The sequence below is a fragment of the Taudactylus pleione genome, unplaced genomic scaffold (assembly GCF_031769625.1).
Source record: "Taudactylus pleione unplaced genomic scaffold, aTauple2 ptg000109l, whole genome shotgun sequence".
NCBI lineage: Eukaryota > Metazoa > Chordata > Amphibia > Anura > Myobatrachidae > Taudactylus > Taudactylus pleione.
In genome coordinates, this window is record NW_028284511.1 from 12086094 (window position 1) to 12113717 (window position 27624).

General features: G+C 41.6%; 1 protein-coding gene across 9 annotated transcripts in view; it reads right to left on the reverse strand.

The window, feature by feature from the left end:
• Positions 1 to 27624, reverse strand: part of LRRC56 (leucine rich repeat containing 56) — an 82509-nt gene that overhangs the window by 7071 nt on the left and 47814 nt on the right. For 7 of the 9 annotated variants that reach the window (XM_088471009.1, XM_088471010.1, XM_088471011.1 and 4 more), the window contains 8 exons: positions 13987 to 14047; positions 13479 to 13575; positions 12419 to 12616; positions 6125 to 6353; positions 4226 to 4420; positions 2863 to 2927; positions 1279 to 1409; positions 837 to 1021 (listed from right to left, as the gene is read on the reverse strand). In XM_088471009.1, coding sequence (XP_088327135.1) covers positions 837 to 1021; positions 1279 to 1409; positions 2863 to 2927; positions 4226 to 4420; positions 6125 to 6353; positions 12419 to 12616; positions 13479 to 13575; positions 13987 to 14047 — 1161 coding nt within the window. The remainder of the gene's footprint in view (positions 1 to 836; positions 1022 to 1278; positions 1410 to 2862; positions 2928 to 4225; positions 4421 to 6124; positions 6354 to 12418; positions 12617 to 13478; positions 13576 to 13986; positions 14048 to 27624) is intronic. The other 2 variants (XM_088471015.1, XM_088471016.1) reach the window with 1 other exon arrangement.

The following is a 27624-nucleotide window of genomic DNA, read 5'->3' on the forward strand; positions in this document are numbered from 1 at the left end:
CTACAGGTGTATTACAAGCATTAATGATCCCGTTTACACTAATTTACAGCATTGTACTTGGAGATTTGAAATTTGGGCCCGATTCATTACGGATCTCTACTGCGACTGCAATAGCGATTACGCACGCAATCTCACTGCGATAGTATGCTAATCCATTACGACCACTATGCCGTCGCAGCACAACATAAGGACGCCCACTTTACCTTACACACATCCGTAATCCTTAGCAAGACTGCGAAACCATCGGTACCATCGCAGCCTCACGCACACTTGCACAAGCTCTAACCTTACTCAGAAATTGCTAACCTCATTGCACACTAGGAGTACTCAAGCTGCTTATGGCATCGCAGTGGATAATTTATGCACGCCCCTACAATGGCATTCAAACTCTCTGACACGCCTGCCACAAACAGCACTTCCTGTCAATCACTCTGCGATGTGTCTGCGTAGTTACTGTGATCACAGTCCCGATCGCAGTGGCTGGCTTGCATACTGCGATGCATGTGCAGTACGTAATCATTGGCCGATTGCGTGCATATTAGCAGTTGCGATCCTTGCTGAATCAGGCCCATGGATATCTATGCAATTTGAAAACAGAGCAGTAAAGCTGGTTCCCGTATTCACGGTAGTTCCAAAGAACCTCCTCTGAGGTGGCAACATTCTGAAGGCAGCAACATTGAGCTTCTTGCCTTACTCCAATACTCCTACATAACTCTTCTCACATCCTGCCTCCCCCCAGTCACCAAAGCAAGGGGGATAGTTGGGCAGCAGAGTACTAACACCTGCTTTTCACTTTAACTTAGATGTTTTCAAACCAAGATGGTACCATATCTCACCTGTAAGTGAGTGAGCACTGTGGCTGGGGGGCTGTGTGGACACACTCACACTCCACCAAGAGTTCCCGGTGTCCTCCAATTCCTCATCTTCATTGGTAGAAGACAAATGATATCCTTCCTCTTCATCACTGTGTGTTATAGTGAGGACCTGTGGGGCTCGTTCCTTCTGAATCCTTTGTAACACCCTGAGACACATCAATACAGAGTCACCATGTCACTGTAAGTTTTACTCTAGAAGGTCCTGGTGGACCGGCTGCCTTATCTTGTACAGTACTGAACTAATGAAACAGGGGCATGGGGATGTTCATCCGTGTGCCTGTGGATGAGACCACTCATGTAAAGTGCTTCCAAACTCCATTAGTTCTAGCATTGCCAAAGTGCTCTAGACACAAGTTATTTGATGTAATGCAAGTAGACAAGTGTCTCTCTCACAATATCTTACTCATGGTGCTTTTCTCTCCAGGTTTTCAGTTCCGCAAACACATCAGTTCGATCTTTGTGAGAGGCCATTACAGAGTCAGATGTGCTCTCCGGGATATGTCCCTGGGACTGGAGATTTGTCCCAGGACTTAACTGAAAATGAAGAGGTTATCAAATAGGATTAGAAAGATATCTCTGTTTTACATATTGCAGATGCTGTCTGGAGTAAAAACAAAGCCATGTATGGGACTTCCAGTTAGAATCAGCCCCATAGTATCTAACTGTTTGCTGGTCCTATACTTTCTGAGTTAGAAAGCAAAAAAGGACAAGTATGATGCAGGTGGGGCAGATGTAAAGGTATGCAGTCAGGAAGCCGACGGTCGAAATGCCAACCGCACGCCTCCCAACTCTGCAATCCCGACAGGGGACTAATGATAGGCGTCGAAATCCCGACGCCTATCATTATTCCTACGCCAGGAGCCCAACGCCCGGCTTAGCGAACACAGGTAGGCCAGGCAGCAGGTGCGGACAGCTGCTGGAGGAGGAGGGTTAGGTTCAGGGCTCCCGGGGGGGGGGGGGGGGGGGGGGATTAGGGTTAGGCACCCCCCCCGGGAGGGTTAGTTAGGCTAGGGGAAGGGGCGGATTAGGGTTAGGCACCCCCGGGAGGGAGGCTAGGGTTAGGCACCCCCCCCCCGGGAGGGTTAGGTTTAGGTTGCGGGAACAGGGGGGTCAGGTTTAGGCACTTACGGGGAGGGGGGGGAGAGGGGTTAGGGTTAGGCACTTGGGGGGAGGTTAGGGTTAGGCACCCCTCTGGGAGGGTTAGGGTAAGGGGGGGGGGGGGGAGAGGGTTAGGTATAGTTTATTTACTTACAAGTCGGGATCCTCACTGCTGCCAGTCTTCCGGCATCGGGATTTGAACCGCCGGACATAGATGAATGTCCGACGGTCATTCATACCGATCCCTGACGCAAGATGTGTAGAGAGATTTAGATTCGGGAGGGGCACTGCAGTGTAATAATAAAGCTGCCCAGTATTTGTGGGCTACATGCAACAGCAGCCAATATTTACCCTGCATGCAAAAGCAGTAAATGTATTTGTTCCCCTTGTATTGCAGCATGATTTGTCCAGGTGCAAAGTAACTTTTTTTTCTGTGCTCCTAACTCCCTAACAGTCCCAAATCTGTTGCATGTGTGGACCCTCAAAAAAAACATGAGTGCGATACAAGAAATATTTAAATCTATTAATTCTACCTACCTAATAAACAAAGTCCTCTTGTAAAGCGTTCACTTCCAAAGCAAGGCCGTTAAGTAAAGTTAGTTAATGACAAAAATAAATAAAATAACCTTCTGAGTCTGGTTACCCAACAAGCAAGATGCTAATCACTCCTGACAGACACCAATTCACACTACAGGGTATATTCACTAAAGTGCGAGTTTTTAGGTGTGCAGTTGTTGCCCATAGCAACCATTCAGATTCTAGCTATTATCTTCTAGAAGGTGCTAGATAAATAAGTAGAATCCGATTGATTGCTATGAGCAACAACTCCACATCTAAAAACCTGCACATTATTAAATATTACATAGCTGAGCAACAAAAAGGTGCTTACCTCTAACTTCTCTTTTCGTGCCCGCAGAGCTTTAATGGGATTCCCGCAGAGGACTTTACCAACACCTGGAAGATTACATATATAATAAAAGAAAGATATTGTAACACATAATTACCATTCAGTCTTAGATCCATGAACATTAGGAAACCAGAAGCCCTACCCTACTCCCCGAACAAAATCTCACACTCCAGCATTAGGACCAATAACAATGTAGACATGACCAAAAATGGTGGAGTATCTGTAACTGAAGAGGTCAAACATAATCTTAACATTTCTAAGGAGGTTAAGAGATCCCAGAAAAAGAAGGCCAAAGCATAGCCATAATGAGGAGGAATAAACTATTTCCACATATTCCTTTATTATTCTTTTATTCTCTATCTCACTTGTCCCCCTTCCTCTGTTGCTCTTCTTACTCCCACCGATTGACTGGTTCCTAGCTTCTGTTCCGGCTTTCACAGCACAGTAGGTGCTTTACATTACATTATACAAACTGCATTGTGCATGACACTTAATCAATTGTCCTGATATCAATGATGGATAGTTGTCCAGATAGGATAGTTAATGGTTTAGGCAATTCAAAATCACATTATAGATAAGTGCTATACTGTAAGAAGGACTGCAATGTGCAAGTGGCACTACACTGTGTCATATTTTGATTCTGAAACTAAGGTCTCTATTTATTAAGCCTTGGAAGGAGATAAAGTGGACAGAGATCAAGTACCAACCAACCAGCTCCTCTCAATTTTCAAACACAGCCTGTGACATGGCAGTTAGGAGTTGATTGGCTGGTACTTTATCGCTATTCACTTTATCTCCATCTAAGGTTTAGTAAATAGACCCCTAAAACTTCAAATGACAGTAAAGTAGTAAAATAAGGTGTCTCTTATCACCTAATACTGTTATGTGTTCTGAGATAAAAGACAAGGGGTACATTTACTACAGTGAGAATTTTTAGAAGTGGAGATGTTGTCCAAAACAACCAATCATATTCTAGGTATTATCTTCTAGAAGGTGCTAGTTAAATGTTAAGTAGAATATGATTGGTTGCTATGGGCAACATCTCCACTTCTAAAAATTCTCACTTTAGTAAATATATCCGAAAGACTAGAGAAAGCAGCTCATTAGAAAATAAAAACAAAATAAGCAAAAGAGAAAAGAAGAGAAATAATTAAACCTTCTATAGAGTGAAGAAATTGCCCATAGCAACTAACCAGCTGCTGTCATTTATAGAAGGTGCTATATAACTGAAAGCTAGAAGCTGATTAATTGCTATGGGGAACTTCTTCACTTAATCTCTTTAGTTGGTTTCACACATAGACACATGAATTGTTTGTGACAAACATCTTTCATATGCCCAGATTACCATGTGTTAGATCACTGGCATCATTTTCCGCAAGACCATCCTCCGAGGACTCTGATAGTTGACTTCCTATTGCACTTCTGAGACTTGTCATAGGCTTCCCTGCACTTGAAGGCATTGGTGCAGACTGGGGTCTTCTGGTAAGTCCTAGCTGGGCTGTGCTGGGCCTCATTGGTGTTCTCAAGCCATTGCCCGAGTCTTGAAAAAACATTTACCAATTAGCTAAATTATATGTATGTTAATATAGTACAGGTTGAGTCTCCCATATCCAAATATTCCGAAATACGGAATATTTTTAGCATGACTGAGATATTGAAAACTTAGATTTTTGATGGTTCAATGCACACACACTTTGTTTAAGGCACATAATTATTAAAACTAAAGTATAAAATGACCTATAGGCTGTGTGTATTAGGTGTATATGACACATAAATTAATTTCATGTATGTACACACACTTTGTTTGAGGCACAAAATTATTGAAAATATTGTATAAAATGACCTTCAGACTGTGTGTATAAGGTGTATATAAATCATAAATGCATTCTGTGTTTAGATTTGGGCCCTATACCTAAGACATTTCAATATGGTATGCAATTATTCCAAAATACGGAATATTCCGATATCCAAAATACCCCTGGTTCCAAGCATTTTGGATATGGGAGACTCAACCTGTACAGCAATGTGGAAATAGAATCTATTGGTGGTTATGTGCATATATTTACGGTTACCACACTCCTCTTTAAGTGTCCTCATAAAATACTTCTCAATTCTTGCCTCATCTAATCCCATGACAACTGTTTTATTTATTTATTTATTTAACCACTTAAATAGGGGCATCTCGCACCCCCTTGTGTCCATAGGCCCCAATTGTAAACTTACCTCCCACCCCCCATTGGTCATAGATCCTATTAACAGTGCCCCCCACACCCCCCCCCCTAGTAGTAAAAGAGGCACTGTTTTAGAACCAAACAGCCCCCCATGTAAAAAGCCTGTTTTTTGCACCACCCCTCCTCCCCAAGTGACCAGTGCAATTTTTTAAAATTATTATTATACCCCCCTCCCAGCTTCAAATAACTTTATTTTACCCATCCCCCACCCCCACTGATATTAGATCCGCCATGGGGTATTGCGCTCCACTGTTTGTTATCCCTCTCTCTCCACACATGCAGAATGCAGCAGAGCGTGTGTCAGGGGTGACTGATGATCACAACACAAGTCCCCCTCTTCGCACTTATCACCTTGGCACATGCGCTCCAGGACACCATTCGCACAGCATTCTGGGGCGCTATTTTGGCAGTGATGTCAACGGTCATGGACCGCTGCATCAATGCCTGGGGGTCCGGTTAGTCAGAGCTTAACAAATCTCCTCTTAAAAAGGCAGGGAACACAGCAGGTCTGCGCTGTCGCATGGGATGCGCACGTCTCAGATGAAACACAGTTGGCTGCGGTCGCATCCCATGCGTTTTTATGATTAGTGTAGCAACGTGTTTCTTATTAGGGCATATGCATTTTCCTATAGGTTTCCTTATTGATGGTTATTGGGAGGGCTTTAGCTGGACATTTCCTCTCCCTGTACCGGCCCCCTCCTATACTCAGAACGTTATGATGAGGGGGCCGTGTTAGGAGCAGCCAGGTAGCTAAGCACATCCTAATAGCCCAACTCCAATCTCCTCTTCAGGCTGCAGTGTCCCGTTCTAGGCACCCCACAAACCAGAGAAGAGTACCACTGATGAAGCAATGGTGCCAAGTCCAAGCCCTTGGCACCAACTGCACATCCTTCCCTACCGCCCTGGTTATAGGTGTGCTTTAAGAAGCTATTACTATAACTAGTATATCAAAGATAACTTAAAACTATTTATCTACTAACCAATGTAGTTAAAATTTTCTCTACAATACTCACCCAAAGCTGTATCCACTTGGCTCCCAGCACTTTCTTTAATGCAGTCTCTCACCATGATCCAGTCTTGTGTGGGAGTACTTGGCATGGATGTGTTTTTCAGGTCAGTTGGGACATCATCCAGGTATCGTAATTGTGGCATCATACGTTTAGCTATAGCCCGATAGTCGTAATCTGGATACTTATTCAGAAAACACGTGTTTGTCAAAGTGGAGATACTCCTCCCCCTGTTCTACTAGATAAATTATATTTGTTACATTAATGTAGGTGTAATCTATAAAACAGATGGTACATCTAATTTACAGATTAGGAGACATTTAGAGAATAGTAATTACAACATGAAAACATTTAACTTGAGTTTCAGTAAACATTTTCAAAAGTGTTCTACAAAAATTATGAATTTCAAGAGATCAAAAGAGCAGTGAAGATTATAGGCTGAAAAGGGTACTCTTCAAAAAAATCTAAAGACGAAATGGGAAATTTAAAAAAAAGATTGAAATAAACAGAGTTAACTATATATATATATATATATATATATTTTTTTTTTTTTTTAAACAAATATAGTTACAAGTGCAAATCACTGGCGACAAACTTCTGGAGAGAAAAAAAAAAAAAAAAAAGAAGAGCACGTAAATAGTTAAAATGACTAAAAACAATTCTGGAATTACAAGGAATGCAGCAAATATATGGAAGGAAATTAGATTAGCAAAAATTGAAGCCAACAAATGGGGAATTCAATTAGCCGCGATAAGCTGCTTTTCCGTGAAAAATGGCTTACTGTGACTTTTTACGGGTACGAATTCTCCATACCATTTGTCGCGAAAAGTTCTCTCAATTTATTCAGTAGGTGAAAAATTGTGCATATTTTTGGTTTAAAATGGGGCTCGATTCAGACCCGCTCGCAAGATGCGTATGCAAATTCGGCAAGACATTAGCACGATCGCATTGTGTATGCAGATGCCCACCAGCCTGCCTTAAGACGCCCACTTGCGCACGTCATCTCCAGGAAGTGTATGCAACCATCGGTAACATCGAGTACCATCGAATGCGATCGCAGCACTTGTGGTTGACCATACCCTCCGCAAGCACTGCGAGTGCTTCTGTGTAGATGTCAGCCAAGTGACAAAATTACTGGGACAATCTCCTTAATTACTAATTGGCTAATAATGATGTGTCATTTTTGGGGTGAAAAAGTAAAAAAAAATGCAGGAAAATGGGTTAATTGATATGGGACAGGTATATGGAGGTGCTGTGTGAGAGGGACAGGTATATGGGAGGTGCTGTGTGAGAGGGACAGGTATATGGAGGTGCTGTGTGAGAGGGACAGGTATATGGAGGTGCTGTATGAGAGGGACAGGTATATGGAGGTGCTGTGTGAGAGGGACAGGTATATGGAGGTGCTGTGTGAGAGGGACAGGTATATGGAGGTGCTGTGTGAGGGACAGGTATATGGAGGTGCTGTATGAGAGGGACAGATATATGGAGGTGCTGTGTGAGAGGGACAGGTATATGGAGGTGCTGTGTGAGAGGGACATGTATATGGAGGTGCTGTATGAGAGGGACAGGTATATGAGGGTGCTGAATGAGAGGGACAGGTATATGGAGGTGCTGTGTGAGAGGGACATGTATATGGAGGTGCTGTATGAGAGGGACAGGTATATGGAGGGTGCTGAATGAGAGGGACAGGTATATGGAGGTGCTGTGTGAGTGGGACAGGTATATGAGGGTGCTGTGTGAGAGGGTCAGGTACATGGAGGCAGTGGCGTAACTAGGGCAGGGCGAGCGGGGTGCGTGCCCTGGGCGCCGCCGGCCACGGTACCGGCCCGCCTGCCCTAGTTAGCCAGCAGTGGCGTAACTAGGGTATTTGGAGCCCAGGGCAAATTTGAAAAGGGAGCCCCTCCCCCACGATGTGCGCGTGCCAAAAAAATTGGCGTGGTCACTTAAAAATGGGGCGTGTCAACATGACACACCCCTTTATTTTCACACTGAACATTCCTATCCATATGCACCTTAACCCCAGCAGTACCCCTTATACAGTACCCCCAGTATGCAGTTGTGGTCCCTCTTATGCAGGCCCATAGTAGTGCCCCTTATACAGTATCCCCAGTAGTGGTCCCCCTTATACAGCCCCCAATTAGTTCCCCTTACTCAGTACCCCCAGTAGTGCCCCCCCCAAATGCAGTGCCCCATGTAGTGTTCCCCCTAATGCAGTGCCCCCAGTAGAAGTCCCCACAATGCAGTGCACCCAGTAGCGGTATCCCCTTATGCAGTGCCCTTTATATAGTGCCCCCTGCAGTAGTTCCCCCATGCAGTTTTCCCAGTAGTGGTCCCCTTATGCAGGCACCCAGTAGTGATCCCCCCTATCCAGTGCCCCCTGTAGTGGCCCTTCCTATTATTGCCCCCAGTAGTGGTCCCCCGAGTGCAGTGCCTCTAGTAGTAGGCCCCTTTTATAATGCCCCCAGTGGTAGTTCCCCCCCCAATTAGTAGTCCCCAGTAGAGGTTCCCCCGCCCGATTAAGTGCCCCCAGTAGAGGTCCTCCCAATAATGGTGCCCCCAGTAGTAGCCACCCCTCCCCCGTTGTGCCCCCACCCCCAGTAGAGGTCCCCCCAGTAGTAGCCACCCCCCTCCCCCGTTGTGCCCCCAGTAGTGCAGATAGGTTTAAAAAAAATACACTTACTTGAATCCACGCTGCTGCTGCTCCGGTCCGCGACGCCGCTCCCGCCGCCGCCCGTCAGTCCTCCTGGGCTGGCGCGCTCAGCATTATGGGACAGACGTCATGACGGCTGTCCCATTACCCACTGCAGGAGCCGGACGGACGCCCGGCTCTTGCAGTGGGTGCTGCAGCAGTCAATGAGACTATCTGACTCTCACTGGCTGCTGTTTAACACACGCATCGCCGCCAGTGCTGGCGGCGATGCGTGTGTTATGCACAGCCTGAGCCCGCCTCCTAGCGCTATGGGGCAAACGCTCAGGAGGAGGGAACGGGCTCAGGTGTGCAGCACAGGACCGGCACTGGAAGCCTAGCGCCGCTCATTTGTAAATGTGTAGCGCTGACCGCACTCATTGCCCAACCTTGGGGGGGGAGCTCCCTTTTCAAATTTGCCCTGGGCTCCAAATACCCTAGTTACGCCACTGCATGGAGGTGCTGTGTGAGTGGGACAGGTATATGAGGGTGCTGCGTGAGAGGGACAGGTACATGGAGGTGCTGCGTGAGAGGGACAGGTACATGGAGGTGCTGTGTGAGAGGGACAGGTATATGGAGGTGCTGTGTGAGAGGGACAGGTATATGAGGGTGCTCTGTGAGAGGGACAGGTATATGGAGGTGCTGTGTGAGAGGGACAGGTATATGGAGGTGCTGTATGAGAGGGACAGGTATATGGAGTTGCTGTGTGAGTGGGACAGGTATATGGAGGTGCTGTATGAGTGGGGCAGGTATATGAGGGTGCTGTATGAGAGGGACAGATATATGGAGGTGCTGTGTGAGAGGGACAGGTATATGAGGGTGCTCTGTGAGAGGGACAGGTATATGGAGGTGCTGTGTGAGAGGGATAGGTATATGGAGGTGCTGTATGAGAGGGACAGGTATATGGGAGGTGCTGTGTGAGAGGGACAGGTATATGGAGGTGCTGTGTGAGAAGGACAGGTATATGGAGGTGCTGTGTGAGAGGGACAGGTATATGGGAGGTGCTGTGTGAGCGGGACAGGTATATGGAGGTGCTGTGTGAGAGGGACAGGTATATGGAGGTGCTGTGTGAGAGGGACAGGTATATGGAGGTGCTGTGTGAGAGGGACAGGTATATGGAGGTGCTGTATGAGAGGGCCAGGTATATGGAGGTGCTGTATGAGAGGGCCAGGTATATGGAGGTGCTGTGTGAGAGGGCCAGGTATATGGAGGTGCTGTGTGAGAGGGACAGATATATGGAGGTGCTGTGTGAGAGGGCCAGGTATATGGAGGTGCTGTATGAGTGGGGCAGGTGTTTTTAAGATCGCAATTGGGTTTTAGAGACGTAATTTGAAGTTTTTTTAATACACAAAAAATTATTTTGCGAATGCCGCATTGTGAATCTTGTAATAGGTTTGCTCGAAAAAAGTGGATGTGCATAACTTAACCTGCATTAAGTTATTGCATTATCACGGTTAATACAATTATCCCCCAAAGATTGCTAAAAATAGCAAGTTTAATCCCAAGTACATAAACAAGAAAAATAAATATTTTAATATTTAACCACTGAAAGATAAATTAGGAAAAAATAATTGTAGAATATAAATGGAAAGTTGATCATTTAAATATGTTTTTTGTCTCGGTTTACCTTGTAGAACTTAGCTTCATAGTACAATGTCAGCACGGTTTAAAAACGGACAGGTTATGCCTAAATTTCAAGGGGTCTAATATAAAGGTTTCAATTATTAAAGTATAACAGTGGTTTTATAAAACAGAGCTTGCTGGTAAAAGCTTTACCACCAGCTCAGAGCTGGTGCAAAACCACGTCTTCTTTGGAGTGGATAAGGCTGTGTACCACTCCACATAACAAGGAATGCCCCAAAGAATTTGCCCTCTCCACGTCTACTCTTGGCAAGAAACTCCCTCATTCCGTCTAAATCCTCCAATTGGTTCCTATTACCAAAATACTGGTCCTTCACCATGGGCACTCTAGCAGAAACCTTGGAATACGGCTCTAATCGAGTGTCTTTAGCACTGTGACTGTTTCATGATTCCTAAATGAGGCTTTCAGGGGTATTCAATATAGAGCGAAAACTTTGTATTTCCGATGTTTTCGCACCAATAACGTCATTTTCGGAGGTTTTGGTTTTACATCGTATTCAATTTCAAAGACTTTTCGCAGGTTCGAAAAGTCTTTGAAAAAAAACGGGGATAACTTTTCACTACTGAATAGGTGGCGAAAAAAAGTGCAGAATTGGGGTTTAGGGGTGCAGGCTTAAAAAAAATAGCCTGCACCCTTGGGAATGACATGTTAAAAATAACTGTTTCAAAAAAAGTTTAAAAAAAAAATAGGGACACCCCAAAAAATTAATTTAAAAATTGGGGTGAAAAAAATAAAATGGGAAAAAAGTGTTTAAATAGGGAAATAGGTTCAGGGCTATTCTGCAAGTATGCGGCAGGTGTTTTCTAGAATAGGCTATTAGCGGCAGGTGCATAGTTGCAGAATTTTTTAAAACGTACTTTAGGGACATAAAATATGCTAGTACCCATTTTCATGTACCCCAAATTTGATGGGACCACTTAAAAAAACGAAGAAAAAAGAAGCACCTAAGTGCTCTTCTGCAACACTTCTTCAATGTTGGGAAAAAACACCTGCTTGCGGCTATTTAAATCCCCGACTTTCATTTGCAGGCTAAAACGGGGTATCCATAGTGATCCCCCATGTTTTTATAACTTTAGGGGGGTCCTACAATTTATTCCAGGAAAATTACGTTTTTGTAGACAGATCCCACTTCGCAGCTTCCCGTTTTCATAGGTTTTATATTGAATACGGTGATAAAGTGGGCGCGCGCCCGTTACTTTATCCCAGGAAAATCTCCGATGTGGAGCGAAAAGTCCAGCACGGACTTTTCGCTCCCAAATTGAATACCCCTCATTGTGTTTTTAGCAGTTACACATAACAAGCCTTGATAACAGCTTCAAATAACCAAACATCTCCAACAATACAGCAGTAAAGACAGTACTATAGAAAAAAACACTAAGATACCCCCCTTCCTTTTACAAAAATACGGAATTTTTCATTAACACAGTATAAATTACTACGTAATCAATTAAAAAAAAAAACACCATTGTTTTAGTGCATAGCTATTTTCTACTGATTAACATAACACAGAAATACAAAAACAATAATAATACATATAATAAATATGATTTTACCAGGGGCTTGGGCTCTTGGTATCTTAGACGTGAGATCACCAGAGGAGATGATCTCAACAGAGGTGAAATCAGATCAGGCTGTTGAGCCGGAGACAGACAGACGGGTTGATAACCTTGTTAGAATCTGTCTGGGGACAGATGGAACTCAACACAGAATAGATGCCGTTCTCAGCATCGGCCTTCATTACAACTCTCCTGTCATCATTTAGAGCTGGGTACTTAACCCAGATGTTGCTGGAACAGCACATACAGTAAGTAAAAGAGGTGGACTGCGTTGAATTGTGTAGCAGTCTTGGTACGATACTGGAGGTACCCACTATCATCTACAATTATTCACAGGCAAACTTGCAAGGTCCTATTAGTGGTTATCATGGTCCACTGCATACAAACTGTACATTAATAAATCATTAGGAAGTTACCTCAGTGTCTCCAGGACTTGGTCGGACACATATGGGGTTGCCTTCTACAGTGAGTGATCTTAGATTGCTGCACAGTGCCAGGTACTGCAGCTCGCTTATGCGGTCAATGTTGTTCCCCTCTAGATCAAGGATCTCCAGATTCTCAAGCATGCTCACCTGACTGAGGTCCCCCAGATCATTGTAAGCCAAGTACAGCTCCTGTAATGGTCAATATGTTGTAAGTAACAGCCTCAAGTCCAAACAAAGGCAAAAGCATAGCACAAGATACATTCATTAAAGGGGCAGTGTAACATACTTTGTGATTTACTGTAACCAAGGCATGTTTAACTATGCATTAACCCAGAGGTTCCCAAACTTTTTTGAACCACGGCACCCTAGAGTATCAGCATTGTTTTCAAGGCACCCCTAAGCCAAAAGTTTATTCAGAAAAAAATGTAGTAAAGTAAAGTAAATTGTGGCACCCCAGGGTGCCACGGCGCACAGTTTGGGAACCACTGCATTATCATTTCTGTTGCATAATTGTTTTTTATTTGTGATTAGACCATACTATCTACTCTCCTGGAATGTCTGGGAAACTCACTGATTTTGTGGAGTACTCATGCAGTAGCAGTTGAGTAAACCACCCTACTAAATCCTGCAAAAGTACACAGTCAAAGGCGTAGTCTTGACCAATTAAAAGCAAGTAGCATTAACGCTTAACCCCTCGCTGCGCGGTGCTATACTCCCTTGGACTTCTCCTTCCAGAGGGAAATCCTAAAAAAGTAGGTATAGTTTTCACCTAAAATGATTAAAAACAACAACAACAACAACAACAACAACTGATAACATCCCTTTAAATAATGTGCGTGCTGGTGTATCAGAAGTCTTATAATCCACCAGAAATGTTTGGGACTGTTAAAAGATGCCTTTCCACCACAGTAGACCAGCCTCTTGTAGGCTCAACGCCCCATTAATTTACTAATAATTTGTAGGAGTTTGTGCCATTGGCTGGATGGGAATTATTTGTTGAAGAAAAAGGAAAAAAATTAAATAAAATAAAAAAGTGCAATATCAACTTTACCTTTAAGGAGAAGAAAGAGGCGATGCCATCCAGGTCTGTGAGGCCACATCGTGCCATCCAGAGGACTTGCAGATGTGACAGTGATGTACCAAGGTCTCTAGAAATACAAAATGCCATTAGTACATCATGAATACAGTCTCAGAAACATTAAATATTTATGCATTCAAATAGTACTTTACAATATAACTGGACACACTTAAAGAATAAACTAAAATGTCAAAATACTTTGTCTGAATTAGTGATGTAGCCTCCCCCACCCCATCCCTCTGTGGGCTGTGTCCCTGTCACAGAAAATTCGATTTCTGGTGGTATCATTAACTTTGACTTTAATCCCTACCTAGGTAAATTCACAACAAAATCATCTGGTAACAAAGTACCGGACTATAGTGATATCCTTACTGAAAAGCTGTGTAGTAGAATATCACATACAGTGCTTATTAAATTAGTCTGATTTAATCTATGGAAATTTCAAATGAAATACAACCCAAATAAGCAACAAACGACTTACCTAACGGACAATATCATACTGTTGTTCAGCTTCAGCTGTCTTAGGTTTGGCATGCAAGTCCCTGTGATAATCAAAACGGAAATAAAAGTGATCTACGTTGACAATCGCTATTACATTATTGTTGTAAGTAACTCGGACCACTAAATTGATCTTTTGTGTATGTCAATTAGAATAAATGAAGTCTAATGGGTCAATTATTTAATGTACCTGGTGCACAATTGCAATTTGAGGGTGAACTTATATGAAGGATGAGTGATAGTCGTATCAAAGGCCCATCCCTGCCTATAGCAACCTTTCTAAACTTAAGCTGGCCACACACTAGACCAACTTTCATCCAACTAGTTGATTGTTTGGAATGAAAATCTGGTAACGTATGGGAGTAAATGATGATCAGCAGTTTGCTCCTAAATGCCAGAAAACAGATGAAAATGGTCGTCAGACAAGTTTATTAAAGGTTTGATCAAAACAATTTGTTCAAACAACAGTTTTTAGTCCATTTTCCGGCGTTTGGGAGAAAATTGCAGATTGTCATTTGCTTTCATCCCTTACCAGATTTTCATTCCAACCAATCAACTAGTTGGATGTAAGTTGGTCTAGTGTGTGGCCAGCTTAAGATATGCCACACACACACACAAATGACAAGTGGTGGGGCTCTCTCCAAGATCCTCTACCCCATACAGGGGCAAACGCAGGATTTCTAGAGGGGGGTTTCCAAATGCTTGATTTTAGAGTGAGTGTGGCCTGTCCATGAAGAGGGCATAATTAGCACTTATCCAGCTTTAATATGTTACATACAAAGTATATTGTGTTGCATAATTCCAGCATATACAGGACCAGCAATCACAGTATGCCATTAGATGCGGCAGTAGGGCCATCCTGTCTGAGCAGAATGTTTTTTTTCAGATGTGGGCACCATTCCTGAGCATTGGAGCAAGTCCGGGAGTCTGAGGGAGCAGCAGAAGAACTTATCACTGCCCTGGACATATACTGTATGTACATACAAGTCTCCTTATGTACTGGATAGTGTATTATTATACAGTATTAATTATTAACCCTATTGATGGTCTATAGCAGTGCACCCCTAACAGTGCATGTTTCCACATCTCCTAGTCGGTGCACAGGTATATTTATTACTGGCTGACACATTTTTAAAGATCCACAGTTGGTGCTAATCATTTCATTTGTGATACTGAGAACATGCAGCACTAGTAACATTCTATTATATTACTATTTCTATTGTGGTCATGGTGTGTGCTGGGGAGGGGGGTTTCCAGAAAGACAGAAACCCCCCCTGCGTTTGCCTATGCCATATACATGGAGCCAAGAGTCAACTCATCCAAAACAATGCTTGTTTTCCCCACCGCAAGAGCTGGATTAAAGGGGTGGGAAGACAGATAACCAGTTAGGCAACCAACAACTGGGTCTCCTGGTGGGTGATTCCCACCAGCCGTTACACATCCGCATCAGCTCTGCAATTCCTGCACCACCCCCGCTTCCTTAGCTGCTGCAAGCCAGCACAAATAAAACTTGCTTGCACATAGTATCAGTAGGTTGATGCATTGTTGCAGGACTGCAGAGGATCCCAGAAAATTCACTGCCCCATCACGGCACAACACTCCTGTTACCATACTTTATATAATAATAAGGCATTAAAAAACTAATTAAATATATTTTATAGTATTATGTATTATTATATATTATTAAACTAATTTCCTTTGTGCTGATGAACAGATAAATCTAACCCTGTCATTGTTTATGTGGAACTAGGTGGGCTACAATAGCAATTTGTTTACCTGTCATTACATTTTTTTATTCATAAATATGAACTTATACAGCCAAGAAAATAGGTATAAATAGTGATATTTGCTCCCAATGAGACTGATTGTGACTAGCACGAAGTCGCATTGCGCATGGATCTTGCGGACTCCTACATACTGTGCTAATGGCTAATTCTGGGCATACACTGCCAGATAAAATGCCTGACACCCTGCATATATAGCGGGCATACACTGTGAGATATTGCAAAGTGTATTGGTCCTGATATCTGCCCTCCTCCCCTGGGGAGAAAACATTTCCCCGTTCCTTCCCTGCGAAAGAACAGGGGAAATACCGGCCGACATTTAACTTACAAAATACGGGCATGCTGTACGATCCTGACCGATCAATATTTTACCCTTGGTCGCCCACACACACAGTGCAATTATCGGGGCAATCCGCTGATATCGGGCAGATCGTATAATGTATACCCAGCACTAGGCTCATGCACCTGATCTGGTATCCACACATGCATGGAGATCACCTGTGTGTACGGAATGATCCATCTGTCCACGGACCACACTGTCTGTGAGATGGGCACTTCTGGGTGGCGACCCTGTGATCACACAGACCTCTTCTGTCTCATGGGGGTGTCATGGGTGCGTTGGCTGACTTCATGCAGATGGAGATGGGATGTCAGTTTCAGCCAGATCTTTTCGTAAACTGTGCGCATATGCTACTGGCGCACACCTACATGCATCTAATGATGCATATGCCTCACTATATGGGAGTAAATAGGCTATTTTTCTGTGCATCTTTGTTTTTAGCATTCATCATATTGGATAGGATATTTATCCAACTCGGCATTAGGCCCCACAAAGCTTGGTTGGGGCGGCACACATGATCCAATCACCAAGTGAGAAACACCTGACAGGGTAAGGGAGCCGCTATATATATATATATATATATATATATATATATAAATGACGGTAAAAGACTGGCACTCTATAGCAGTATATCAACTTGCTCCGGTGCCCTCTGAGTAAACGAGTACAAACAAACGGCAAGCAGTGGCACTCGGAGTCATCCAACGGTAGAAAAAGTGTTTACTGTGAACAAATCACATTACCAACGTTTCGGGACAAACAAGCCCCTCTGTCAAGGTGAATGAAACTTTTTCTACCGTTGGATGACTCCGAGTGCCACTGCTTGCTGTTTGTTTATATATATATATATATATATATATATATATATATATATATATATATGTAACTAGTAGATTCTTTAGAGCAATAGAAAATTGTGGTTTACCATATAAACATATATTAGTGTGTTCTAAAAGTGATAATGCATATAGAAGTACCAAATATGACATAAAAAAGGGGGGGGCATCCCCCGGGAATATATGGAGTGTCAGCCCATTACAATAAAAAATAAGGGGTGGTAAGCCCCTTAGAAAATTGTGAAATCAATGAAACTGGATCAGAGCGCCAAAAAGTGCCACAAAGTGTAAAAGACAGTGTATATGTTTAAAGTGCAAGTGCTAAAGTGCATAAAAAATGACCTAATTAAAGGAATAGTATAGTACCAACCAATGAGTAAGCATAAAAACAATACGGTTTATTTATAAAAGTAAGGACATATATAGTATACAGACTGCGTAATGACAAGTAACAAATAACGAAATCAGACAATAAAATAATAAAAGAAGCATGGATAAGAACATAAAAATATGAGTTTTAAAAACAATAAATGTCTTATCTTATTTCAAGGAGTAGTATGGCAATGTAGTAAGGGCCATGGCTTCATGGGGAAGGGCCAGGGAAGAGATAGGAGAGGCCAAGAGATGCTGGGGATGAAATAAGAGGAAGCTACAAGCAAGAATGATAATAAACAGAAAATTGACATGCCCAAACAGCGCCCCATGCCCTGTGCGATGGCACCAGCCGCACTACCCTAGCTACGGCCCTGCATCTCATTGCTTATTATCCGAATATCCACCAACAAAATGGCCACCAAGATACTACGCGTGCGCACTGGAGAAAACCGGGCTTGCCAGGAGTGGAGTAAACGCGAGGCTTACATCCAACTACACGCCATTAGCTGGATCTGAAGTGTCGTACGGACACGTGGGTGATGGCGCCGGGCGGAAATGAGCGCCTGACGTCACCGGTAGTGAGACACGGAAGACCCGCACACACCAGAAATGGGGCAGTGCTGCTGAACTTTCACACAATGCTCCAACCGCTAATAATGAATATGTGGATAATGTTTTAAGTCTATATCATCTAGACTCCAGTCTTTTAGATATTCTTTTATTATTATTAATATGTATTATCCCATTATTATTATTATTATCATTCCGGACAAACCGGAAGAAAGTCATAGGAAGTGACATTGCACTTTGAAAAAGTGCGGGACATTCATCCCCCCAGCAGGGTATAAATAGCTGACCATATCCAAGGCACATTATCCCCTTGAAGAAGTCTGAGACGAAACGCGTTGGCTGCCTTACTACATTGCCATACTTCTCCTTGAACTAAGATAAGACATTTATTGTTTTTAAAACTCATATTTTTTATGTTCTTATCCATGCTTCTTTTATTATTTATTTGTCTTATTTCGTTATTTGTCATTACGCAGTCTGTATAGTATATATGTCCCTACTTCTATACTTTTATAAATAAACCGTATTGTTTTTATGCTTACTCATTGGTCGGTACTATACTATTCCTTTAATTAGGTCATTTTTTATGCACTTTAGCACTTGCACTTTAAACATATACACTGTATTTTACACTTTGTGGCACTTTTTGGCATTCTGATCCAGTTTCATTGATTTCACAATTTTCTAAGGGGCTTACCACCCCTTATTTTTTATTGGATTGAGCTGACACCCCATATATTCCCGGGGGGTGCCCCCCCTTTTTTATGTCATATTTGATACTTCTATATGCATTATTATCACTTTTAGAACACACTAATATATGTTTTTATGGTAAACCACAATTTTCTGGCACTCTAAAGAATCTACTAGTTACATATACCATTGGTTATATTTTCAATTGAGCTGACAGTTAACGTGAGTTACTTATTCACATCATATTATCTTAAACATGTTTAGAACAAATGACCGCACCACAAAAAGAACTGACTTCTGTCAAAAAATCTTTAACAAAACTAATAGCCGAACCAGTCAATAGCCACCTTGATTCTAATACAGATACACTTTTTTGGGAGATGGAAAAACTGATCACCAAGGAAATCAAAACGTGGTGGGACATCAAAGGCCTGGAACACTACATTTCAGTTGACAGGATCCCAAGAGGCCTCAGGCTATTAAAAAAAACCACGTTCGGAATGAACAATACGGAATTTATTAAAGAATGGGACCATGTATTACACACTTGCTCCATTAATTTAATGAAGCTTATTATACATGAAAAAAGGAAAATGCTGACCTCTATAGAAACAGACATCAAACATAAAGAGACCATCATGGATAAACTAAAAGATAAAGAGGATTTCAAAATTAATGAGAAAGTTTTGAACAAAAAACTGGAAAAGATTGAGGAGAATGTTATGAGAGGAAAAGAAAAAGAGTTCACACGGGATAAACGGGATTATGAATCCAATAAGATCAAAGACTGGAGCAGACATCAAGGACCATCACTACGCATACAACAATTTTCACTAACTGCTAACAACTGGAAGAGATCTACATATAATATGAACCCTAGGAATTATGAAGACGAATATGAACCTTCAACGACCAGGACCACATTCACACAGAATAGATTCTCTCAACTACAAAGATTAGAATCTAACAGTGACACTGATTCTTTTTTATCGCCTGGCACGCACCCAAGAACACATCATCCGAAAAAAAGTTTTTTCAAAGAGACTACAAAATTAGCATCACCAATGAAAAAAAGAAGTCTAGAACAAGAGGAAGACGAGGCTGTGGGAGGAAGACTTCACAAAAGGAAATACTTCAAATAAACCCACAAAGTGAGAAAGGTATATTCAACCTCTCCACACACAAACTCAATCAGTCTGAGATCTCACTTCTTAATAAGGGTCTCAATTTTGCACCCACACAAAAAATTAACAGATTCGAAATCTTTATAGATCTCAATAAATTTATCACAAACATTACACTCCAGAGACATTTTCTCAGAAAGGATGTAGTTAGATATAATGTAATGTATTATATCTAACTACAATAAAGAGACTTCAAAATCAGGTTTAAAGGGAAAATCCAAGTATTACCCCAGTGAATCAAAAGGGAACCACGTCAATATATTCTATGAATTGGTTAAAAAGGATCTTTGCGATATTGACCTACCACATGATAATAAAAATAATCTCAACAAAAGAGAAAAAGAGGCCATCAAAAGACTACAAGAAAACAAGGAAATAGTCACAAAACCAGCTGACAAAGGGGGAGGGTTGGTTATAATGGATCGCTCCTTCTATTTAGAAGAGGCCAATCGGCTGCTAGGGGATAGAACATCTTATAAACTTCTAAGTAGAGATCCTACAGAAAAGTACATTGAGGAACTAAGGGCCTGATTCAGAGCCGGACGCAATTAGCGCTCGCTCGTCCAGAAAATAGGGGTGGCTATTCAAATGAACCGTTCGCTGTTTGCGGTCTGTTCACGCCTCTAGGTCTGAACAAGCGTACAAAACTTGCGGTCGTTTTTTAGGAAACTACGCCCCCTGGCCGCTCGCATCCTACGTCATGTCCGCTATTTATTAGATTAATCGAGTACATCGAACAGAGTATGAACTGCTCGCTATTCTTGTGGTTGGTTTTTGCTACCACAATTTTGCGAGCAGTTCTGGCTATAAAATAACCCAGTGATGTGGTCAATGACGCTGCTGTTTTAAATATGCACACCCATAAAACGCCCGTTTTGACCTTTAAGCACGCCTGCGATCGGATCTCCACTCCCCGTTTTCAAGCACCTTCCCCTGTTACCACCCACATACGCCTCTTTCTGTCACTCAAATTAGCAGGCATTCGCTATTTTGCGAGCACATGAATTTCGGCCGCACTGAGTGGTTCGCGCATGCGTATAACGATCCGTACGCATGCGCAGTTGGGCAAACATCGCTCAGAGCGAACGAGCTGCCGCTTACGAGTGGCTCTGAATCAGGCCCTAAGACGATTACTGGTGTTTGGGCTTCACAAAAACCTACTAAAGATGAATTCCAGTACCTCATGCAAACCAACCCTATTACCCCCATATTTTACTTCTTTCCGAAGATCCACAAATCTTTAGAAAAACCACCAGGAAGACCCATCATAGCGGGTACTGATTCCCGCAAGTCTCATGTATCAGAATATGTTGATATCTTTGTAACAAAATATGTGCAATCTCTGGACTCATACCTAAGAGACACAACAAATGTCCTACAAATCATGCAAGACATTAAATGGAATGAGAACTATATATGGATTACAATAATGTTCAATCACTTTATACATGCATCGAACACTCTAAGGGTATCCAAGCATGCAGAGATTTTCTAAATAAGGATGACTCCATCACCCCATTACATAAGGATTTTATATGTGATCTTATCAAGTTTATTTTAAATCACAATTATTTAAAATTTTTAGACGACTTTTATCTACAAACGTGTGGCACGGCAATGGGGACCATCTTTGCCCCCAGCTTCGCCAATCTTTTTATGGGGAGCAGGGAAACAAAATGTATTTATATGGACGATACATACAAAGGTCAAATAAAACTATACAAAAGGTACATAGACGACATTTTAATTATCTGGGATGGATTTGAGAACTCTTTTAATGATTTTTTTAAACATATATCTTGTAATGATATGAACTTGAAATTCACTATGAAAATCAACAAATCATCCATTGAATTTCAAGATCTGGTACTTAACGGAGAAGAAGAAGAAGTAGTGACCAAGAATTATATTAAAGAAGATGATTCCAACAGCTATTTACATTACAAAAGTGGGCATCTGAAAAACTGGAAAAACAACATTCCCTTTTCCCAATTCCATAGGCTCAGACGTAACTGCACTAGAACTAATACGTGCAACAAACAAATACAACTTTATAAACAACGCTTTACAGATAAGAATATCCAGCTATCATCATAGTGGAAGCAGCAAGTAAAACCATGGCCATGGAAAGAAGTGAACTACTCACATACAAAAAAACAGATGATAAAAAAGAGAGATTTTATGCTTTTCATCACCACTTATAATGCATAGGAACGAAGGATCAAAGACTCTCTGAATAAACATTGGCATATACTGAAAATGGATCCCATTTTAAAAGACTCCTTACCTCCCAAACCACCTATTGTTTTTAAAAAAGCCAGAAACTTGAAGGACATCTTAGCCCCTAGCATGCTGCACAATAATAAGGTACAACAAGTCAGTGTTTTCTCTAAATATCCTGGTTGCTACAAGTGCGGCATATGTAGCATTTGCAGGTACCTACATCCACAGAGGAAGACTTTTAGGAACTTTAACGATTCAAAGGAATACAAAATAAAACAACATATTAATTGTAATTCCACTTCTATCATCTATATACTAGAATGTACATGCGGAGTTAAGTGTGTGGGAAAAACTAAGAGCTCTAAAACTCAGAATCCAAGAACATGTCCGCAACTTCAAAAACAAAGTGGAAGGACATCTGGTATACAAACACTTTACTGAACATCATGCATCGAATCCTGAAGAGATGACCTTTAAAGCTCTGGAACATGTTAACTTAGGAGAAAGGGGTGGAGACCTTTCAAACAAATGATCCAGAAGAGAAATGTTCTGGATTTTTGAGCTACAAACATTATATCCTCAAGGCTTTAACGACAGCTACGAAATTGCTCCTTTCATATAAACAGTTTCAGCCCGGCTCATGTGGGGTAGTGATGTCAGAGTGTCTTTTTGCAAGAAGGTACCTGTATCTACAGCCATATCACACTAAATATGCCCAATCTCGTCTGATCTTGGAAGCTATAAAGTGTGAGTCTGATCAGTACCTGCTGAGAGACCAACAGGGAATATCAGGTGCTGTAGATCTTTCCCATCTGCAATATCGACCGTATACATCACTTCCCTTTTAGGGGCGTACTGTTTATCTATCCATCAAAAGATGCAATCCTACAACTGAGATTCTAAGAACTATCTTCTATCCAATTTGGAACTACTGTCGTCCAATGGATGATTTCCATACTACATCCAATATAGAATACAGCAATGTTCTCTAAAGACTTACCTTATTTTCCATTATATATATCTTTTACTACAACCTGTTTGCGACTCACTTGATGTTTCCTATATAGGACCGACACTCCATCAATTAAATGTTACTCGAACATTCAGTAAAAGCGTCCTTTAAATTTTCACATATATTAATCTGTGTAGCAATATTGAATATATGTGCACTCTATACAGATATGCAGGTCTATGTACACACTTTTATGTTTACAATTTTCCTTATAGTTATTCTGTACTGAATACAATACAGAGTACTTAACAGCGTATATGTACACCTATAACTGTTCCTTTCCAGCATCTACTGCAATCTTTCTAGCGCTTTATGTATACACTTATCTGATAATTATTGTCCACTTTGTAATTCCATGTATATACATATAAATGATTAGCCACTTCATATGATCCCCACTATAGAATTCTTGAGGAGCAGTTTTTTCATATGACATCACTCACACAATAAAAATAAACCACTGATATCATTAATAAAGAGGAATACTTTATAAGACATCTCTTCCGCAGCTTGTGAATTTGATGTAAAGATGCATCCCCTAATGCCAATTGGGGAAGTCTGCGATCCAGGGAGCTATCCAGGATATGACCCTATGCATCTCTATGCATCTCTCAACAAAATGGCCACCAAGATACTACGCGTGCGCACTGGAGAAAACCGGGCTTGCCAGGAGTGGAGTAAACGCGAGGCTTACATCCAACTACACGCCATTAGCTGGATCTGAAGTGTCGTACGGACACGTGGGTGATGGCGCCGGGCGGAAATGAGCGCCTGACGTCACCGGTAGTGAGACACGGAAGACCCGCACACACCAGAAATGGGGCAGTGCTGCTGAACTTTCACACAATGCTCCAACCGCTAATAATGAATATGTGGATAATGTTTTAAGTCTATATCATCTAGACTCCAGTCTTTTAGATATTCTTTTATTATTATTAATATGTATTATCCCATTATTATTATTATCATTCCGGACAAACCGGAAGAAAGTCATAGGAAGTGACATTGCACTTTGAAAAAGTGCGGGACATTCATCCCCCCAGCAGGGTATAAATAGCTGACCATATCCAAGGCACATTGCCATACTTCTCCTTGAACTAAGATAAGACATTTATTGTTTTTAAAACTCATATTTTTTATGTTCTTATCCATGCTTCTTTTATTATTTTATTGTCTGATTTCGTTATTTGTTACTTGTCATTACGCAGTCTATATACTATATATGTCCCTACCTTTATACTTTTATAAATAAACCGTATTGGTTTTATGCTTACTCATTGGTCGGTACTATACTATTCCTTTAATTAGGTCATTTTTTATGCACTTTAGCACTTGCACTTTAAACATATACACTGTCTTTTACACTTTGTGGCACTTTTTGGCGCTCTGATCCAATTTCATTGATTTCACACATATATAGCACCTCTTCCAATAATTCAAAAATACCTAAAATTGTTTTCCATGGTACACTTTAGTCTATTGAGTTTTTCACTTAGACCTGTAATTATTTCCTCTATGCCTGGCGAGGGGTAGTAGTAGGAGCTTATATCCTACATATAGTCTTTACTTTCTTTAGTGCTTACAATTGGTTACTTTATTTCTGTAATCTTGAGTCATCTTGTGTTGTCTCTTGCAACAAATCAGACATTTGGTTTTATATTCCACACAGAATTAGTACAAACTGAAAATCTGATGGGTCGCTGTAAATGGCGGAATGCTCTACAAGAACAACAGCTGCTAACGTTAGACAGCGGAACCTCCAATTCAGCCAATTAGCGACAGCTCCATCCTGTACCAGCTTAAAGGCTCTTTGAAGTGGAACATTGGATGTAGCTTAAGATCTCTGCTTTGAGCTACAAATTTGCATGAAGCACATTTTCACTGTATTTAGAGAGATCAACCCTGATCTTCACTTTCTCAGAAACAGTTTTTAGATTAATGTTAGAGAAGAGCGAATCTTTCAAAGTTTGACTTGTGGCTGGAATTAAACTGCAAAATTAAAAAAATCTGCCAAATAATTAGGGCATTTACAGGTAATACAGCATTCCCTATAGGAAGTTATCTTTATACTATGAAAGTAACTGCATTTACAATTTACTAGGGAGAATAGCCCCTGGTGTAGCATGGACATACAATAAGACTTTTTCTTACTGATATTGCTCAAATGTGCATCTAGATATTTGCTTTTATTGTCAAACTTGCAGTAATAGGTAGTTGCTGTGCTGTTGTCATAAGTTATGATACATTTGGCATCTATAATTTCAGCACTGCCAAGTTGCAGGTCCCAGAAGCTGCCAGCAGGATCCCCCCTGCTCATAGTTCTCTCTGACAGTAATAGCTTACAGTTGGGAAGCCTTCTCCTTACTGATGTGTGGTGACTAAAGTGAATGGGCAGCTCTTCATTGGTGGGGCCGAGATCTTCCAACATACCATAAATAAGTAGCAGGACAGCAGAAACGTAGCTCTGGATTGCCCTATTATCAGTGGCACTCGTATAATTATCAAGAACTCTATTGAATGGAGTCATTAAAGCTTCTACTCACTTTACAAGAAAGTCAAGTGGAAGATGGTCAACTCTGCTGGGAGTCTTGGAGGACTCCACGAAAATCATGACCGAGGGGGGGCAGGGATCCCTTGAAAATGTTGCTATGGGCCCCCCTACGTCTAGTTACGCACCTGGTGCGATGAGTACGTTTTAAGACGTACGTACAGTCGCAATAGCATTTCTTTAGCAATCCATCCACATTTGCCGCTATGTGCTACTCAGAATCACGTACAAAATCACCCACACATAGCTCATTTGTCACTTTATATAGCCAGTGGGAATCCTTTTTCCGGCATCCTTTCTCCAAATGGAAATGTCAAATAAGAAAACCTCAACTTGACATAATACAGCCACAATGGTAATGAATAAAGTATTATTATGTTGATGTGTCAATAAACAAACAGCAGAAATGTCTGGCTAGTGCTGCTGGTGTTATCATCAACACATATCTTTACACCGAGCACCCTGGTAAATGCAAAATATATGCCTCTCATAACTCTCACTAGGTTGACTCTCCAACAGGCTTGCTGCACTTCGTGTGCATGCCAACAATGTGCTAAACTTGCTTACATTAACTAACTAAGCATACTCAGCAGGAATGTATAAATGTATGCTCCACAAACAGACCTACATTCAACTTTAAAATGACCCATATTAAAACTTGTTGATGGTGTAGTACACTTAGAGGGTCACATGAGGGAGCTAAATAAATTATATATATATATATATATATATATATATATATATATATATATATATATATATATATATATATATACACACATATATATAACTCCCAAAACAGTTATTTTTTGTTTATATGGCACCAAAAGACCTCCATAGCGCCGTATATAGGCAGAGAATTTACAGGATTACATAGATACAAGATGAACAATTTAGACAGGTACACAAATTACAATGATTGCATAATGAGATATTTACAATCCACAAATGCCATAATTATGTAGTGATATATATATTACAGTGCATCTGGAAAGTATTCACAGTGCGTCACTTTTTCCACATTTTGTTATGTTACAGCCTTATTCCACAATGGAATAAATTTTTGTCCTCAAAATTCTACACACAATACCCCATAATGACAACATGTAAAAAGTTGTTTTTGAGATCTTTGCAAATTTAATTGAAAAAAAAAAAATTAAGAGATCCCATGTACAGAAGTATTCACAGCCTTTGCTCAATACTTTGCTGATGCACCTTGGCAGCAATTACAGCCTCAAGTCTTTTTGAATATGATGCCACAAGCTTGGCACACCTATCTTTGGGCAGTTTCGCCCATTCCTCTTTGCAGCACCTCTCAAGCTCCATCAGGTTGGATGGGAAGAGTCGGTGCACAGCCATTTTCAGAAAATGTCCAATCAACTGATTTTACCACAGGTGGACTCCAAATAAGCTGTAGGAACATCTCAAGGATGGTCAGTGGAAACAGGATGCACCTGAGCTCAATTTTGAGCTTCATGGCAAAGGCTGTGAATACTTATGTACATGGGATTTCTAATGCTGGGCATACACGGCAAGATAAAATGTCTGTCAGACCGACAGACATTTCATCTGGCCGGCTGCCAGCCGCAGATGTCCGCGGCATACACTGTGAGAGAAATCTCACAGTGTATTCGGCAGACATCTGCGCTCCGCCCCCGGGGGGGGGGGGGGGGGGGAGGAGACATTTCCCTGTTCCTTCCGTAGGAAGGAACACAGGAAATGTCTGTCTGTCGGCCGCGCTGGGCATACACTGTCCGATGCGGCCGACAGTTACCGGGTAAATATCGCATCGGACGGGCATGCTGGACAATCCAGCATGCCCGACCGAGCAATATTTAACCCTCGGTCGCCCCCCCCACGCTACAATTATCGCGGCGATCCGCCGATATCGGGCGGATCGTCCCGATAATTGCAGAGTGTATGGCCAGCATTAGTTTTTTTTTTTTATTAAATTTGCAAAGATCTCAAAAAAACTTTTTACACATTGTCATTATGGGGTACTGTGTGTAGAATTTTGAGGACAAAAATGAATATATTCCATTTTGAATAAGGCTGT